At 45.0% G+C, this 18363-nt stretch overlaps 1 protein-coding gene across 2 annotated transcripts in view; it reads left to right on the top strand.

Moving 5' to 3' along the window:
- Positions 1 to 18353, top strand: part of TMEM132C (transmembrane protein 132C) — a 46349-nt gene extending 27996 nt beyond the window's left edge. Inside the window, exons 1-5 of one of the 2 annotated variants that reach the window (XM_027891045.1) lie at positions 4976 to 5006; positions 6498 to 6703; positions 7150 to 7423; positions 8163 to 8354; positions 16931 to 18353. In XM_027891045.1, coding sequence (XP_027746846.1) covers positions 6540 to 6703; positions 7150 to 7423; positions 8163 to 8354; positions 16931 to 18130 — 1830 coding nt within the window. In that variant the 5' untranslated portion in view covers positions 4976 to 5006; positions 6498 to 6539 and the 3' untranslated portion in view covers positions 18131 to 18353. Of the gene's footprint in view, positions 1 to 4975; positions 5007 to 6497; positions 6704 to 7149; positions 7424 to 8162; positions 8355 to 16930 lie in introns of those variants that run through there. The other variant, XM_027891044.1, reaches the window with a different exon arrangement.
- Positions 18354 to 18363: the final 10 nt, after the last annotated feature.

Here is an 18363-nt window from a genome sequence, read left to right as displayed (position 1 = left end):
ATGTCTGTCAGATGCAAATAGAGCATATAGGGCAGCGCTATGTGGAGCTTTCACAGTGTTGTATCATTAATGTAACCCACCACTCCCCCAGCAGCCAGCCCCTGTGGAAACTGGAACTCAGAATTGGCATGGCCTGAGATACTTAAATTCAGCAATAAAAGTTGTAAATACCTTGCCATCTCAGAGCAGGCAAAAACTGCAAGGGCAGCTGAAGGAACTTTCAAACCATATCCTTGCAGACTTCTCTCCCTGTTATCTCCTGCCTTCACCCAGCTCACCACCTGCATTAGGGATGTCAGTGTGGAAAACCAATACTTCCCAAATGAGAAATCCAAGCAGAGCAGCAATAATAGTGCCTCAGGTTCCACAGAAAGCGCTTCAAAATCAACTTCAAAGCTGCAACATCAAAACCAGGAAAGTAAATGGGAGAAATAACATTAGTCTTTTGACAGCTGTAGATGTGATGGGAAGATAAGCAGTTTGCTCCAGACCCTTCTGAGTGATGCAGTCAGAAGAAACTGTGGTTTGCTTCTACTTTCCTTTTCAGCCACTGGTTGTGATTTACACCTTGTGAATTTGTATATTGTAGATACATACCAAGTTAGGAAATGACAAGCACTGTGATGTTCTCAAATGTGCAACTACTGCCCAGACTGTGTAGATGGAATTAAATGTCATTTCACCCTGGGATCCTGCTTTGCCAAGCAAGATATTTGGGGCCGTGCTGTGTATATGGGCTGGCACATCCCCAGTGAGCAGGAGCCAAACTCTGTGCTCGGCCCCATTTTCAGAAATTGCTTGACTCCAGAGTGCACAAAACAAGACAGATTTTGGTTTCTGTGATAATGGGAGCTGCAGAGAGCTCCTGTGGCTCAGTGCAGCTACAGTTCAGCTTCAAAAGCTGGTCATTTGGGAGCAAATAGATGCCCTCCGGTCTCAGCTGGCATTTTGTGCCCCTTTTACTCTCTCAGTTCTGTCTTAGTGAATGATATTCAGTGAGTTCAATGTACTGCTTCTGCTCTGCAAAGCTGCTGGTGAAATCTCTGTAATGAGATCAGATAATGTACAGCCTTTTCCCTAAGAAATGCTCTCTAGCTTTGGGGGGGGTTCTGCTTCGTTTTGCTGCTCTGGCTGCTGATACTGAAAATTCAGACCCTTCTCAGCAGGGTGAGCCCAAACTGCTTCCCAACTATGGCCCTGATTTCACAGAGTTCTCTTCTTCAGCACTCAGGGCTCCATCCCTGTGTTGTTACTGTGGTTTGCTGGGAATGTGGCCTGAGGACTGAACACAGGGCTTGAACCCACATTTGGGATGTGGCAGCTGTTTAAAAACACAGAGAGACACCAATACACAAGCTCTGTTATCCGCTGAAAACTGGGCACAGTTAATGCTAAGAGAGGCAGCATGAGGCTCAAATCAGTTTATAAAGTTAATACCTGCCCTGCTCCCTGTGTCCAGAATGGGAATCCATTATTCCTCAACTATTTCAAGAAACAGATCCATCCTTCAGCTGGGTTGCAGGTAAAAACAACTCTCAGGGTTATTCTTGCACGTAATGTGAAAAAAAAAAAATCAAGCCTTTAGTTTATTAAGATGACAGTCTTATCAGAGTTAAGTCTGCAGGGCTGTATTTACCTTTGTGCTCGCCCTGGGAGAGAGCTTCTGGCTTCACTTTCCAAGTCACTGAGCACAGTTTCAGCTGCATCAGTGGGAGTGGGGGGTGGCTCTGGCAAGTCAAGTCACACCAGCAATTAGCAACTCCTGTAATGGAGGTTTCCGTTTTAAAGGCTGCTTGAACAGTGTCACAAAGCTGTAAATATCATGGAAGAGCTCAGGTCTGAAGCTTTAACTCTTATCAGACTTAAACGGTTTATTATGAAAAAAAAAATGAATAGTATGGGCCTTGAGACAGCTTCAATTTTCCAGTAGGTTACTGATTATCCAGGATTATGCAGCCAAGCATTGAAATCCTTCTTATGAAGCAGTTGCCTAATGTTCATGTAGCATAGGATTTCTTTTGTGTGTAAGACTGTGGTGTTTAATTGGAATCAAGGCTAGAGAGCTACACAGAGTCTCTCATTCAAAAGCTGTACAGTTTAATAGAGGATAATTCCCTTTCCACAGAGGATGTTGTTAAAAGGAAATCTTAGAAGAAATTCTATAGCAAGGACATGAATATTACAAAATTCGAAAGAATTGTCCAAAAAAGCCTGTGGAACGATTATCACTGTCTAATATTTCATATGTATTATGTTAGTATGTGCAGTGGATAAATCACCCTGGTCCTCTGTATTCCTTAATGGAATGAGTGGCTGTTCATAAAGCTTCAGGAGCTTCAGTTGCCCTTCTGGTACATCAGAGTGATGGTGCTGAGCTGAAATACACTGAAATGGAGATTTCCTTAAGAGACACTGGAAAAATCTCTTCGCTCACAGAAGTGCTTTCATAAATATTTAAACATTTATGTAACCTTTGAATATTTTAGCAACATTTACATTAGTATAACAGAAATGGGTAAATGGGTTTACACACTGAAATGCAAGATGCTGAACCTGATGAATACAAGCAGGACATCTATCATTATCATATCTCCTCGTTCTGCTCAGCATTAAAATCACACAGACTTCTACCTAGAAAATGGACTGATGCCTCACCATTTTTCAGTGTCCTTAAACTTGACAGGTTTGCTGCATTAAAAACTTCCTGTTTTGTCCTTCTGAACTGTCCTTCAGGGACTGGGCTGATATCTCCAGGGGTGCAAACCACTGGGAGAATAAAACAAGCTTAGACTGGGCCAGACTCTCAGAGGCAGCAGCACTCATTTATTTTTAGGTCTTACAGTTGTCGTTCTTTCCACTCCTGTGTGCAACAGATACGAACCAGAACAGACAGTGTTTCGAGTTCCCCATCTTTTGAAAGACAGCCTTAGCTTATATTTGACATGACATTTGTCTTTTTTTAAACTATCTGCCTCCACCAGTAATTGAAAGAAGATTTCTCAGGGATCTGTGGTGGAATTTAACCCAGCAAACCCGATATTCTGTGGAAGTGCCAACAGCCCCTTTATGGCTGCAGAGCCCAAGGTACATCCTTTGTGGTGACCTCAAGCAGCATTTGCTCCCTTCTTGCAGCTCTGCAATACAGAGGTCATGGTGAGATCAAGACCTTAACCTGAAATGAGTAAATAAAGGAAGATCCAGAGGTTCTGCATTTGGCTGGGAACAGTACCAGGAATATCCTCAGTATTTACTTCAGCCAACCTGTTGATTGCCAGGTGCAGAGGTACATCCATTCCCCAGATCACAAAGTCACCCAGGGCCACGGGCAGTGATTCAGGAGTGACTCTCTCTTGACTTCCAGGCAGTAGTTTTTTCTGTCAGCTCAATAAAATGTGATTTGTTGCAGAGAGAATCTATCCAAGTTGTCTGGAAAGGCAGTGGCCTTTGTTACAAGGGGGCACAAAAATATGATGCCAGGAAAAAAGAAAGACAAAGGAGAAAACCTCTGGGGAATTGTGCTTAGCCCTGTCTTTTGCTGTTTGCTCCTTTATTTTAATCTGGAGAAAGAAGTTAGAAAAATAGAAAAAAGGGGCAAAAGTAGCTGAATGCAGCTTAATAATGAAAGAAACTGCTGAAATAGCATCAGAGAGCTCTTTAAAATGCAAAACTTCTTGCTGATCTGCTACACAGAAAAGAAAAAAAAACCCAATCACTTAAAGGTGGTGGCTAAGCAGGCTTTCCCTTCATCATCGCTCACTTTTTCTGATGCCAGAGATAAAAAGCACTTTCAGAGGGATGATGTTTTCGTAGGAAAAGCATAAATGCCACAGGAGATGAGAGACAGATCACTGTTCCCAGAGTCACCAGCTTCTATTAGAAACTCTCTTGCACTAGAGTGGGCAGGACCCAGACATGAGAGCTGGTCCTTGACCTTCCAGTAGCACTGGCAAAAGCCTGAAAATAGTTAAAATATGTACAGTACTGCAGGAACACAATACAGTGGGAGCTTTGCTTCTCCTTCACTCTCTGTGCTACTTCTTTATCAGAAGTACAGGAGCAGAAGGAAGAGCATGTGTAAGGACATCAGCAATGCTTGTTCTCGCTGAAAAGAGTGATGCTTTTCCCAGTGCAGCTCCTAAAGACCTGCCCACTGTTGCTGGTGCATGTGCAGTAATGAATAATTACCTGCAGCAATTGTAAAGGCTGTGTGGTGGCTGCACCTCCTTGGGATGCTGGATGTATTTGTTTAGCCATTTGTTTGTTGCATACCCGTGAAGGCACAGAGCAGCTTTACAAATACAGATGGAGGTTGGATCTCAGCCCAGAACCATTTAGGAACTGCAGTTTTGCAACTATTGTTACTGTGGGGTTTTTTTCCCTGGCAGTTGGGTTTGTTCAGTTACTGACAACACTGAGTTTTAGACAATATAAAATCATACATCCAGACCAGACCTGATCAGTCTGAGGCTGAGCACATTGTCAGAAATCTTTTATCAGCACATGCACGTGGTTTACAATGTGCACAAATAGGCAAGTTGTGCTACACAGAAAGTTCATTTGTTTTCTCTTTGGGTTGAACTCCACAGAAAGCAATGGGATGGAACCAGTTTCAGGACAGGAGTGGCTACTGCTCCAAGCAGAGTTCAATTAGATCTTCTTGACAATCCTCTCAAAATCTTCTGCTCAAAGGAAGATAAGGCTGAAGAACCAAGAGCTTTATCTGAAGCTGCTTTGTTGAATGTTTCAGGCATGGGATCTTCTCCCCCAGGCACACTCACCACTTCCTATTGGGCTCTAGAAGTTGTTCTGTGCTCCAAGTGCAGTTGCAGTTCTCTGACTGTGGCTGACCATGGCTCCCTGGGTTGTGGTGTTTACACGAGGGGGGGAAATTGGACAGAAAGAATGGAACTGGGTTTCCTGAGCTTACAGAGGAAGACAGAAATTCGAGTCTGTATCAGCCAGGGCTTCCTTATACCTTGAACTTCACGGGGGATGTTCTGCCATAGGTGACATTCACTGTGGTATATTATTTATATGTGATTCCTTTTAACTTCAGCCATCTAGGGATTAGGTATCTGGTCTAAGAGACTTTGGAGGGTCTTCGTGTCTGGTGGAGAGACACGGGCAGCTTCACTGAGAGAGACAGTAACCCTGCCAGCACAACCCTCTCAGGGAATGCATCACAAAAATGCTTGTGTTTATGTGCTCTGAAGTTTGTTTTTGCAATCTCACCATCAAATATTTTGCCAGAATATGAGCAGTGCCCGAAACCCAAAATGGGACGTGTATGTTGAACTGGGAACAGTTTAGCTCCTGCATCTGTGGTCCCAGGGGACATCCATCTGTCTGATTAGCCTGGGGACACAGGCATTTCCAGCTGATAATCTTCATTTGAATAAAATGGTATTGGGAATGGGAGCAGGGATAAAAGGGAGCAGATGATAATGTAAATATATGTTCAGGTGGGGAAATGCATTGCCACCATTAACAATACTAATTATGGGTGATGAAATAGAATTCTGACAGGACGGGAGCAAGAGCAGGAGTTGAGATCTGCTGGGTTTGCTGTTAATTTCTGCAGACATACCAGCTCATTTAGTAGTGTAACAGCTCCCATTGCTCTCCACTTAATGTATGATTAATGTGCCACAGGATTTCCCCAGACATTTATGACACCTTTAGGAATAGAAATGACAATGACTTTATCACATGGAGTCACTTCATACTATCTGCATCCCTCTTAATGATTTATATATTCAGGAGTGATTTTATCACTGGTACTCAGTAACGTAATAAATGAGAAAACTCAATGGTCTGTAAATTACAACATTGATTAAAGAAGTGATCACTGGTATAACTCTTACATGACTATGATAATGCTTGCTTATATTTCGGGACAGCATTTACATATTAATGATAAATCTACTGTAGTGTTTAGAAATACTTTACAGCTTTAATCAAAATGTAAACATTTATAAGCAGATAATGTTTATTGCAGAGGAAATGAGTGGATTTCTGTTTCCCTTCAGTGGCTGAAATCTACTGCGGAGCCAGCTTTGTCCTGGGGACTGAAAGCAACGTCACCCCCTGATGAAGGTCATCATCAGGGTGGAGCTTTGATTCACTGCTTGCCTCTCTGGAGACCTGTTTGGGTTTGTTGGGTTCCTCTTGACCAGGCTGTGAAGGATCCCTGCTCATTAAAAATTCCCCAGCACTGCGACGGGCTCGTGGCTCGCTGCTCGCAAACGGAAAATCAACCGCCGGCTTCAGAAATAGTACCCAGTCTTTAGGCATCTCCAGCATAATTATGCCTCCTGAGCCAGTGAAGGATTTTGTGTTCAGCTGCTCCCATTGCAAAGGGCCATCATTAACATGCATAAGGAGAAGGGAGCCTTTTCTGTTTGTTTTTGGTTTTGAGCTGCCGGGGTTACACTTTGAGCTTGTTTTGTTGCAGTGATTACCTTTTCTTCTTCCTCCCTCTCTTCCCCCTCCCTTAGGTTTCTGACAGATGTGACTACGTTTTTGTCAATGGCAAAGAAATGAAAGGCAAGGTGAATGCGCTTGTGAACTTCACCTACCAGTATCTGAGTGCTCCTCTGCAGATCACGGTCTGGGTTCCTCGCCTGCCCCTTCAGATCGACATTTCGGACACAGAACTGAGCCAGATCAAAGGCTGGAGAGTCCCAGTTGTTTCCAACAAAAGGTGGGTTTGAGTTTGCTACATTTCTTGGCTGGTTTATAAAACGAATGCAGCGCCTGCACCCGAAATGCAGCGTCTTTCCCTGAGGAGCAGCAGCCCTGGAATCCCCAGCTTTGCACTGGACGTCTCCAGGTACAAATAAAGCTTTTAACATTTGTGGGAGTTTGGGTTCTGTGCATGTGTCTGTCTTGGGCAACAGCGTGGAGCTCTGGTAAGGTCCACTTCCAGAGCTGTTGTTTGGACCTGCCAGCTTAGAGGAAAAAAATGGCATTATCCATTTGTGTGGTCCTTCATCATGGGAGGTAGCCGAGAACCACCAGAGGTCCAAAAAAATCCAGAAGGGAGGGCTGTTATTTAGGTGGGTACACTCTCCAATTAGCACTGTCATGTTAGTTCTCACTAATGTTCTTGAAATCGTTTCTTTATGCTTTCTTTTCTTACAACACAAGGCCCACCAGGGACAGCGATGATGAGGATGAGGACGAGCGGAAGGGCAGGGGCTGCACCCTGCAGTACCAGCACGCCATGGTGAGGGTCCTCACCCAGTTCGTGGCTGAGGATTCCAGCCCCTGGGGCCAGCTGAGCTACCTGCTGGGCTCGGACTGGCACTTTGACATCACAGACCTGGTGGTGGATTTTATGAAACTGGAGGATCCTCACATTGCCAAGCTGCAGGAGGGCAGGATTCTGATTGGAAGGGAAGTGGGAATGACAACGATGCAGGTACTGTGCTCTGGGTGGTGATTCTTGATGATTCTGTGACTGCCACGTTCTGCCATTCCCACAGGGAACCTCCATGTGGTGTGTCTAAAAGGGCAGCCTGGTTGATAACCCTGATAGGCACAAGTGGCCAGCACCATATCCCAGTTCTGCCCCAGCTGAATCCTTACTAAAGTCAATACATTAAGAGTGAACACAGCTAATCTAGGCTGTAGATACGAGATGAGGCAGGTGGAGAAGCCAGTATGTGCATGAACTGGCTATCCTTAGTTCCCTAAAGGCAGCAGCATGGCCCTTCTTTAAAGGGAGGGATATCCCACTACCTTAACGCTCCATCAGAAACAGAAAAATAGGCAAACAAGAATTCCCAAACCAAGAAGTAAAGGACAAATCCTAGGTGTTGCTAAGCTCCCTTTGAAGTAGTCAGGAAATCTGATGGGCTCATCCATATGGGGACACAGAATAACAGGGCAAGGAAGTTTTAAATCAGCTCTCCTGGTGAAATGGTGCAAATGAGACAACTGTTAGTACTGGATGCCATGTGCTCAGCCAGAACGTCTCCACTGATGTTTTTCCAACCCTGCTAATGAAATCAGGCTGCCTTTTCAGTGTGCTCTGCCATTCTCTCCTGTGCATGAAGCTCTGGAGACAAGGAGGGATGATGACCCCGAAATAACCTGAAGAATGGTTATTTTAATTGATCGACCTTTTCCTAAGCTGATTCTTTTGTGTTTCTCCAAAGGTTTTGTCTCCTCTGTCTGACTCCATCCTGGCAGAGAAGACAGTGACTGTGCTGGATGACAAAGTGACCATAACAGACCTTGGAGTGCAGTTGGTGTCTGGGCTCTCCCTCTTCCTCCAGCCGAGTGCAGCCAGCAGTCGGGCTATCGTGGCTACAACTCTTGCCCAAGAGTTGCTTCACACTCCTAAGCAGGTAGTGCACACTCTGTATTTATTGAGATGAGGCAGTGTTTTATCAATGTAAATATAATATATCTAATGAATAACAAGTTTAGAAGTTAGGCTTTAAAATGTGGGTGTGGTCCGTGCCCATGTTAATTGCTTTCCTCTAGAGGTATTCTGGGATTGTCTTCTCATTTCTTCCCTTCAAATGTGGGCTCCACCTGCAGTAAAAGTTCTAACTGCCCTGAATCTTTATATTTTTAATGCCCTTTCTTTAATAATGCTGCACAGGCAGTCTGTGGACAGTGATCCTGGTTTGCTGTGTGACCATGCCCTTGTTTGCTGTGCCTGAGAGCGCAGAGTGCTGTGTGTCACAGTTTAATTTGAAGAGCTGTAAAATAGAGGCAGAAGATGGCCAGATAAATTTCTTTTCCCTCCTGGAGTCATGACAGACTGCCAGGCTCCTTACTCATTTTTGGTATGGATTTTGGGGGGGGTTCATCCTCCAGTTCATGTGCTGATCTTACTTAATTTAGCCAGCAAATTCCCATCTCTGTAGAGGGGGTCTTTCAAACAGCGTGTTTCAGGTCAAAACCCCCGTGGAAAAGAATATTGGAGAGCACCACCAAATCAAGTCAGACAGTCACTCTGACACAGATTAAATCCAAGGGTCAGCAGCAGTGGAACAAGCTCTTTTTCAGACAGTTGATTTGAAGGTTGGGACTGGGGACCATGCAATTAAGTCTGTCCACAGCTACTCCTCCTGCAGAAACTTACTTTTCATCTCACATAGATAGGGAGACATCTCAAGTCAAGTTTTATGGCCCATTTTCATTATAATTGCTACCTAATTTTCTGGAACATAAAAATAATTTAGTTTGTTTTATAACTTAGTGACAGGAAAATGTCCAAACTAGAAGGACATGGTGCCCATCTGTTCCATTTTACTGCATCCTGTAAACATAACAATCTGATGTAATTAACCCACTTATACCCTTTTTCAGGGCTTAGAAAACCACGTCTGACACACTGTCTTCAGACAAAGACTGTAGAATAAAAACTGAAGCCTTCCTAACCCCAATCCTGTTCCGTAGGACACAGCACCATTAGTCCTGCAGCAGCATTGGAAGAATCATGGCTTTGATTGCAGATAAAAGAGCTTGTGAATCTGGAAAGGCTGCCCAGATATTTTATCAGCTTCTCAGATACAGAGATGATCTGTCCTGAGTGTGCAAAGATATTTATCAATGTTAGCTCTGTGTTATGGAACGATTTTAGTGAAATATTTTGTTTAAGCTGATGTTCCTCTGCAGGACCATTTCAGGATCCTGAGAGTGGCACATTTCTGATACAGAAGTGACTGGGCACTCCAGGCTCTGGTTCTGAGCAATCCTCAGGGCTGGACAGGGCTGCTGGGCAGTGTGAGGTGCTGCTGCCCTGCTGACCTCGTCCTGGGCCTGCAGATCACACTATGGTGTTGTTCTCACTGAAGAAACCAGCTCTAGAACAGGAGGCACCTTTTTCTCAGTTACAGAAGTTGAAAATCTCTTGTTTCTTCTCCAGACTCCATCTGGAAAACAAACCCAAAACCTAGACTCTTTTAGAAGGCAGTGGAAAGCCTTCTCTACAGCAGGATCTGGAATGCTCAAGGGCATCTGGTTGGTAGTAGTGGTCCCAAATTAGTCAGGTTTTCCCACTCCTGTGCTCGGTGCCTTCTGTCGCAGTTTCCTGCACACACAGAGCAGCGTGTTCTTGTGGATTCCCACTTCAGTCTCTGCCTCCCCTCCCAGCCCCTCCAGTCTGGAGCCTGCCCACCCCCACTGCCTCTGCCACCACCTCCTCCTCACCCAGAGGAGGAGAAGTGTCCTGCCTTTTTCCCTATGAAAAGGCTTTGCTGGGAGCATCACTCCTCACTTTGGGAATTTGTGAGGGTTCGTTCCAGCTGAAGTCCTGACTCTGGTTCTGATGGGTCACTGAGGGTCCTGAGCACAGTTCCTGCTTTCTAAGGAACTTTGTGCCTTTGTCCTGGAGGCCTGAATTAATTCCACAGGCTGCACAATCCACTTTCTACCTAATTGTAAGCCTGTCATTTGTTCTCAAGCCTAAACCTTCCTCAGCCTATAGACAGGGCTTGCCCAAGGAAGGGCTGTTGAAGAGACTTTGCATCTGCATCACCCAAAAAATAAGACAGGAATAGATTTCACATTAGGAAATACCTTAAAGGAAATAGCACAGGAGTCACAGACATCTTTTCCTTTCATTTGCAGTTTGAATGAAGGATATAACATTTAAGTCACTTTCCCTTAGAAAAATTAATGCAAATGTAGGAATGCTTGTGGCTAAATTTTGCAAGAAGTGACTCATGATTTGGAGTGTATCAGCTGAGATCCTTTTGGAGCTGGAATTCTGAAAGCAAATGCTGAGTGTTTTGTGAAAATCAAGCCCTTTTGAAAGGGTTTTTTCCAAGGAGACAGCCCAGAACTAATCATATACTTGAATGTTGTGAGGACTTCATTAGTTAAGCGTGTCTTTCCCTCTCAAACAAGTTTATAAAAAGGCCCAAATGACATGCAAACCTTACTGATGCAACTGAAAAAAAAAACCAAAAAACAACAGTTGAGACAGCTGAAGGTTTGATTTTTCTCAGGAATGATTGTGTATGTCTCAGCTCTGTCATATGGAAAACACAGTCAATGTGTTTTTAGTCAACTGTTTTCCTTTAGCTCCACTTTAGCACCTCCAGCAGCCAAGCTCCAGCACAGCCCAGCAAATCCCTTGGGGAATTGGTGCTGTGGCAGGCTCAGTGTTGTCCCCAGCACAGTCAGCACTGGAGTGCAGTGCCAGGCACAAAGCATCACACACATCCTGTTGTTACGGATCTTTCAGCATCCTGGGAGGGAGTTCAGAGTTTTTGCTGGGGCTTTCTTTCAGTGACTGTAATGACTCGATTAGTTCCTTGATTATAATGACCATACCATGTCTGTGTAAGTAGCACAAAGCAGCCAAAACACAGGTCCAGAAATGCTGGCAGTTTCTCCAAATACTCAGCAATCTAAAGAAGATAAGCTCGATGCCTTAAATTAGATATCTTTATCTATAGCTGGGCAACTAATTATCTGCTGCTACAAGGTGACCTTGAAAGATTCTGAGCCCATACTTTTTTTTTTTAATCAGTGGGGAGCTCATCAGCACTGAAAAGTGGATCAGTGATTTAGATGCCTAAAAATAGGCACAGGTTGACCAACTTTTAAATATCAAAGATGAAATTTCTTCTAAATATTTGGAAACTGTAGCTGTGAGTAATCTATTTTTAGTGGCCATCTGCTCAGGTAGGAAAGCTGTTCCATTTGGCTTGCTGGTGGTTGTTAAAATCAGCACTGTCACCATACAGGCTTCTCCAAAATGTAAATAGAAGAAAACCTACAGTGTTTAAGTGTTTTCTGATCTAAGTGAGCTTCAAGAACTCTTGAATCTCAGCTGGCTCTGCAGGGAAAGCCACAGTCTTATCCAGTTTTCTCATCGCTGTAGGGTATTGAATGGGGTCTGATGAACTGAAATGGGTCAGGGAGGAAATAAAAAACACCCTTTAATGATCAGCTGTGTGTATTAATGCATCTCTCAGTGCTACTGAAAAAACTGCAGGCATTTTCTTCTGGAAAAAAAAACAGTGTGAGTGCTTTCTAAGGGCCACGTTCTTCTGTTTCACCTGTGGTGCCTGTTGACATCAGTGACACGACCCGACCCTGAGGATGTGGATGTCTGGCCTCACTCTGATGGGACATGAGGGTGCTGAGCACCACCTGGGTCAGGATGACAAGCTGAAGTTATTCCCACGTCCCTGCCTTTTGTATTGTCTGGTTTAGCTCATGTCCTTCATGCAAACCAGTTCTGAGAATTCACTGACACCTCACAGACACGAGGAGTATTTTTATGGGGTGGATTCATTACCCCCATCCTGGCAGTATAAGTTGCACTTAAATCGTATTTATATCTTCTTTGAACTGACAGAGCAATGTAATGGCTCACAGGAATGACAAAGGAATTAAGCAGTATGGGAAAGGGAGAAAGGATGTATTGTTAGATAAGAATCTGAATTCTCTTGCAAATACAAGCAAATTCCCACTGGAAAGGAATGTTGCATTAGCAGATTGGACAAAAAGGAGAGAAAGAAATACACAGTGGGGGAATGCATGGTTTGAATTAAGATCTGAGTCTTGGCTGCCTTTCATTTCCACATCATAACCATCAAGCCCAATTTTTACTACACAAGCCACAGGCTTAAAAATAAATGCACATGTAATACTTTGATATTTCATGTGATAAAGCCGCCAGGGAAATCCATTTCAGCATTCCAGTCCCCAGACAGAACAATCAGAGCTGGTCTGATACAAGCTGCTAAGAACCGTATCCCCTTGCCTTTATTTGAGGGAGGGATGTATTTGTTTTCTGCAGAGCCATCCATTTCTTTCCTTTGGTGTCTTTCCTTTGGTCCTCTCCAGGACTATTGCAGCTGACCCCAGCAATTGAGGGCTTATCCTCAAATACTTTTATTTATGCTGTAGCGAATAAAGACCATTAAAAGGCCTCTTTATTCTGAGCATGGAATCAAATCACATATACTGATCAATCTTCACATCCTGAGCAGCAGGATTCTCTGGAATGGAACCAGTCCTACAAACTTCGGTCCCCCATTTCTTGCTTGAAGCACGAGGCAGCGTGCCCTGGTGTGGAGGTGTTGAGGGACGCTGTGATCACTGGCAGTGATGCTGCAGATGGGCTCAGTGGAACATCCTGAGATAAGCAGGCTTTCAGATGCTCTGTGGTGCTTCAGAGGGAAAAATAATCATCACTGTGGCTCCCAGCTTTTCAGAGGCAACTCATGCAAGTCCCAGCATGGAGGAACTCATTAGATCTCCAGTTGATGGGCTTTCTGCTGAGCTTCCAAACCAGCTCTGCTCCCTGCATTCAGGTTGCCTTTTGGTGTGTGAACCTCCCTGTCTTATCTAGGTGGAACAGACACAACCAGCAAAAAAACAGTGTTTGTGGTGACTCATGGCAGGCTTTGGGGCATTTCAGGTCAGGGAGTGCAAAGTTCTCTGGGAATGTTGGTTTCCATTAGGGCCGTGTTACTTTTGCATCCTTGTAATTTTCCCCTTTGTTTTACCCACCTAAACCTTGCAAGTGGATAACAAGGGAGATAAAACTATGAACAAAAAGCAAAATGCGAGTTTATCCAAGAAGATTTATCCAGTGGCATCTTTGGACTGACAAGCCACAGCGGTGATTCAAGACCAGAAAAGGTGGTGGAACTGGCACCAGATCAGGAGCTGACCAAAACCTGCTGAAGTTACACCAGGAGTGGGGGAAGAGAGCAGCAAAGACACAAGGAAAAATGTAGACAAAATCAAGTTCAATATTAGTTCAAAATATATCCTGATAAAGGAAGATTTTTATGTGTTTAGTGAAAGATTTTGAACAGTGGTTGTGGGAAGCAGTCTCTTCATCTCCCTTGGACTGGATTTTGCTGTCACTAACACGATCTAATGTACATTATCTGACTCCCTTCACATCGTCACAGTCACCATACAGACCATCCTGTTCTCCAGGAAGCGCTGGCACTGCTGTGTCTTTGTGGCTCATTTGTTCTGGGAGTGCAGCTGGGCACGTGTGTGTGTGTGTGCATGTGTGAAGAGGCTGGAAAAGTGAGGGAAAGAAAGACCAGAGAGCAAGATAATCCCTCAAACTCTTTGTCTATGCTTGATAATTAAAGAACACAAGCATTTGTCACCTCAGTGTTGAGGGCATCAGAGAAGGGGCAGCAACTTTGCAGGTAAGAAGGCTCCAATCCATCTTCATCTGCTGATAGTAACTGGAGGACCTTGTCAGAGATTTGGAGGGGATTTATTGACGTGGTACATAGGATTTGCAGAAATGGCTCCTTGAAGGACATGGTACTAAATCATTTATTTTTTCTTTCCTTTTTTTTTTTTTTTTCCCTTTTTACCTTTTCAGAATTTATAATCATTTGGGAAATTCACTTCCTTCCCCTGCCTTTGCCTTTCCTTTAATACTGTCAATGAGAAGAGGTGATGCCTTGCCAAATAGAATATTTGGGCTGATACAATATATTTTGGCAGGATTTTAAGTTCTCTCCCTCTTTCTCTCATTTGCTTTCTTTCCTTTTTAATTAATGCTATCCATAGCATGAGCATGACAGTGTTGTGTTCTGAAAAAAATGCTTCTTCCTATGAAGAAAGGCTCTCTTGGAAATAAAAAACGTCAGTGCTGCTTGAAAATAATGGCTAAGCCGTTGCACACCTCTGTTATCTACAGTAAATCACGTGTATGCCTGCAGATTTCAGCTGACTGCCACTTCATTTTTCTCTGTCTCCGCTTCATAAAACTGGGAATGCAGAATAGTAGAGAAATAGCATAAAGAATGGAAGTTGTTTTGAAGTTGCTTGCAGCTCTGTCAGATTCTGGCACTTTGGGCTGCCTTTTTCCGTGCTGGCTCCTCCTGCACAGGAAAGGTACCTGAAGGCTGATAAAACAGAAAGGCATCAAGATAAGAAAACTGAACAGGGATGAAGAAGACAGGAAGGAAGAATAAATGGCTTCTCATACGTTTTCCTCTCCAGTGTCTGGACAGAGACCCCAGGTCCCTCAAAGGTGCTGTTGTACCACCAAGCAAACCTTCTTGCAGAGCTGGGGCTCTGGGTGTGCTGGGTTTGGCTGCCAGGGAACGCAGAGAGGATTTGGTGAGGCAAAGGTGGAACTGTGGATGTCCCCAGTGGATCTGGGAAGGAGGCACAGGTCTCAGAATTTCCAGCCTTAGCTGGACAAAATTCTGCACGTACTTTCTCATTCTGCTCTCCAAAAGAGAGCAGCACTGGCAGGCAGTGCCAGGCCTGTTGTGATGATGTGCTTGACATGATGTTTTTCCCCTCCTTAGGTTGATGAAAAGTATCTTCCACACCTCCCCAGTGGTACACGAGGCTGACCTCTTGTTTTAAGGAGAAGGAAGGCAACAGGATGTTGAATTGCCAGAGGAGATGAATCTTTTCCTCTGTACACATACCCATTAAAAAAAAAAACATCCTTTACTTTCCTATGACCAGGTTTGCTCTGCTATAGATTTTTATGATATAGATTCGAGCTGTGCCCTGCAGCTTTGTGTTTCTGTCTGTTCAGCCATTTCAGGGTTGTTTGTCTAATGAAAGATCAGCTGGTTTCATTTCCTTACACAGTTCAGCTCTCCCAGTTCCTGAGTTGCCCTGGCTCCCTTTCAGCTGTTTGAAGTACATTTGAATCACCAGGAACTTTGCCTTCTTTCCTGTTGTGCCACAACTTATTTTTCGTCTTTCAGTCCCTCAAGAACTCACTGATAGTGCTTTGGAAATCAAATATTCTGTATGGTCCAACCCTCTGCACAGCTAAACGCCCCTTGCTGTTTTCATTGAAAAGCTTTAAATTTAACTGGAAGGGCAGCAATTCCCTTTGTTTATAACCATAGCGTAACAAATTGTAGCCAATTGAAATCCATATTAAGCTGTAAATTCCTATTATGAGTGGACATTAAGAGGGTGGCAATATTTTTTCCCCAGTGGTGATTTTCAGCCCGGTTGTTCTGACGTACCCAAGTGTAAAGTTATTAGGGCCATTTGTGGTTTAAGCGTGGGGGAAGAAAAGAACTTCACGTTTGTGGGAAGCGGCACTGGGGCAATCTGCCTGCCTGTCTGCTGGCTGAGCAAGGCGAGACATGGAACAAATGAAGAATTAAAGACGTTTCCTGCGAAGAAAGCTACTGAGACGTGGAGAAGTAAATATCTCTATCATCTGGATGGGATTTCAAATGGCAAAGAGCTGACCTCTGGCTTTCTGTTTGTTTCTAATGATGAGTTCTAACAGTGCTACCTGCAGAGAACAAAGACAGTCCAATTAAATCCAGGCCATTTGTGTTTTTGTTGTATAGATCATGCCAGAATCCCCCTCCTCTTCTTCTTGACACAAAAATGCAGTGGACTTTTTAATTATCTCATGTTTTACTTACAACAAACCTTTCTCCAGCAAAATGGCAATTGTTCTCTGAGTCTTTCTCTTTCAGGTGAATCTTCTGCTCCAACTATTTCTGAGATACTCTTGTAGCTCCTTATTCCTGCTAAGATATTTGTGCCCTGGTTAATTTGACAGCTCCCCATTACACTGTGCATGGGGAACGTGAGGAAAGTGAGTGTTCTGTCAAGTGCCTCTAGTCATTTTTCTGGTTTGCCTCTTTCAGCTTTTGTATGACAAGAATTACTTCCTCGATAAATCATGTAAAACTGTAGCTTGTTAATGGGCACTTTGGTATCACGGACATCTCATATCAATTATTTTATGTGTTCTTTTGCAAAACGTTTGCAGGAAGGATAACACTGGAACCTTCAGTGAAAAATGTGGCCCATTTTCTGCCCCATCAGCTGAAGCTTGGTTTGCTTTAAACGCAGTGCAGAGCCGCTGTTTTCCATTTCCTCCAGCTGCCATTCCGAGCTGAGAGATTGACGAGCTGCAGCGGGTTGAGCTGTTTTATTTAAGACCCTGCCTTTAACCGTACCCCTCTCTTTTCAGGAAGCTGTAGTGAGCACCTGGATCCAGTTTAGTGACAGCTCTGTCACTCCCCTGGACATTTATGACCCCAAGGACTTCTCCCTCTCCGCCGTGTCCCTGGACGAGAGCGTCGTCTCCATCCACCACGACGCCGCCTTAAGGTGGCCGGTCGTGGCAGCGGAAGGCGAAGGCCAGGGCACCTTGATCAAGGTGGACATGATGATCTCCGAGGCCTGCCAGAAGTCCAAGAGGAAGAGCGTCCTGGCCGTGGGGAGCGGCAGCATCAAGGTGAAGTTCGGCCAGAACGACGCGGACTCCGACGCGGGCGGGGACTACGACGCCGACGAGATCGAAAACCACGCGAGCGACCGGCGGCACAAGGCGTCGGAGCAGGAGCGCTACGGCCACGACGGGCGGTACTACGGCAGCTCCTCGGCCGAGAGGGAGGAGGGCTCGGTCAGGAAAGCCAGCACCACTGCAAAGTCCATCCTGAAGAACAAGGTCCTCAGAAACAACCGGCTGGACGGCGGCAAACTCTCGGACGACAGCCAGCTGCAGAACATTCCCATAGACTTCACCAACTTCCCCGCCCAGGTGGACCTCCCCAAGGGCAGCGCGGGCGTGGAGGACGGCGACCTGGTGCAGACACCCCGGGGCCTGAGTGACCTGGAGATCGGGATGTACGCCCTGCTGGGGGTCTTCTGCCTGGCAATTCTAGTCTTCCTAATAAACTGTGCAACATTTGCACTGAAGTACCGCCACAAGCAGGTCCTGGTGGAAGGACAGACCACCATGGCCCATTCCCACGACTGGGTGTGGCTGGGGAACGAGGCAGAGCTGCTGGAGAACACGGCAGATGCGTCGCCTCAGCAGGACGAGCACACGACCATCATCGACCGGGGCTCGGGCAGCGAGGAGAGCAACCAGCTCCTCAACGGCAGCGCTCAGAAGAACATCCAGGGCCAGGTCCACAGGTGTGCAGACTCGGGGGGCAAGCCGGGGAAGGAACAGAAACCTGAAGGTTTACATTCGCCGACGTCCAAACGGAAGCGGGTAAAATTCACCACGTTCACAACCATCCCGCCCGACGACGGCTGCCCCACTGTCAACTCAATCCTCAGTAGCAATGACGATGACATTAAGTGGGTGTGCCAGGATATGGACCTGGGGGACTCCAAAGAGATACGAAACTACATGGAGAAGTTCAAAGATAAAGTGTAGCTCCTTGCTGGGTTTGGGGTTTTTTTTTGGGGGGGGGGTTTAACCACACCTTGATGCCTTCAGTTCTACAGTATATATTGGGACAGGAGAGGGGGAGGGGAAGGGATCACCAGGAGAAAAGATGAGGCAGTTTTTTTATAATCAGGGAAAGAAATTTGCCAAACTGTCCATGGTTTGTTTTTGGTTTGTTTGTTGTTGTGTTTTTTTTTTCACTTTGTCTTGGTTTTTTTTTT

This window comes from Empidonax traillii, unplaced genomic scaffold, assembly GCF_003031625.1.
Source record: "Empidonax traillii isolate 1590-97213 ecotype Southwest subspecies unplaced genomic scaffold, ASM303162v1 scaffold308:size980311, whole genome shotgun sequence".
Classification (NCBI taxonomy): domain Eukaryota; kingdom Metazoa; phylum Chordata; class Aves; order Passeriformes; family Tyrannidae; genus Empidonax; species Empidonax traillii.
Note: the sequence above shows the minus strand (reverse complement) of the source record. Positions and strands in the feature narration are given on the sequence as shown.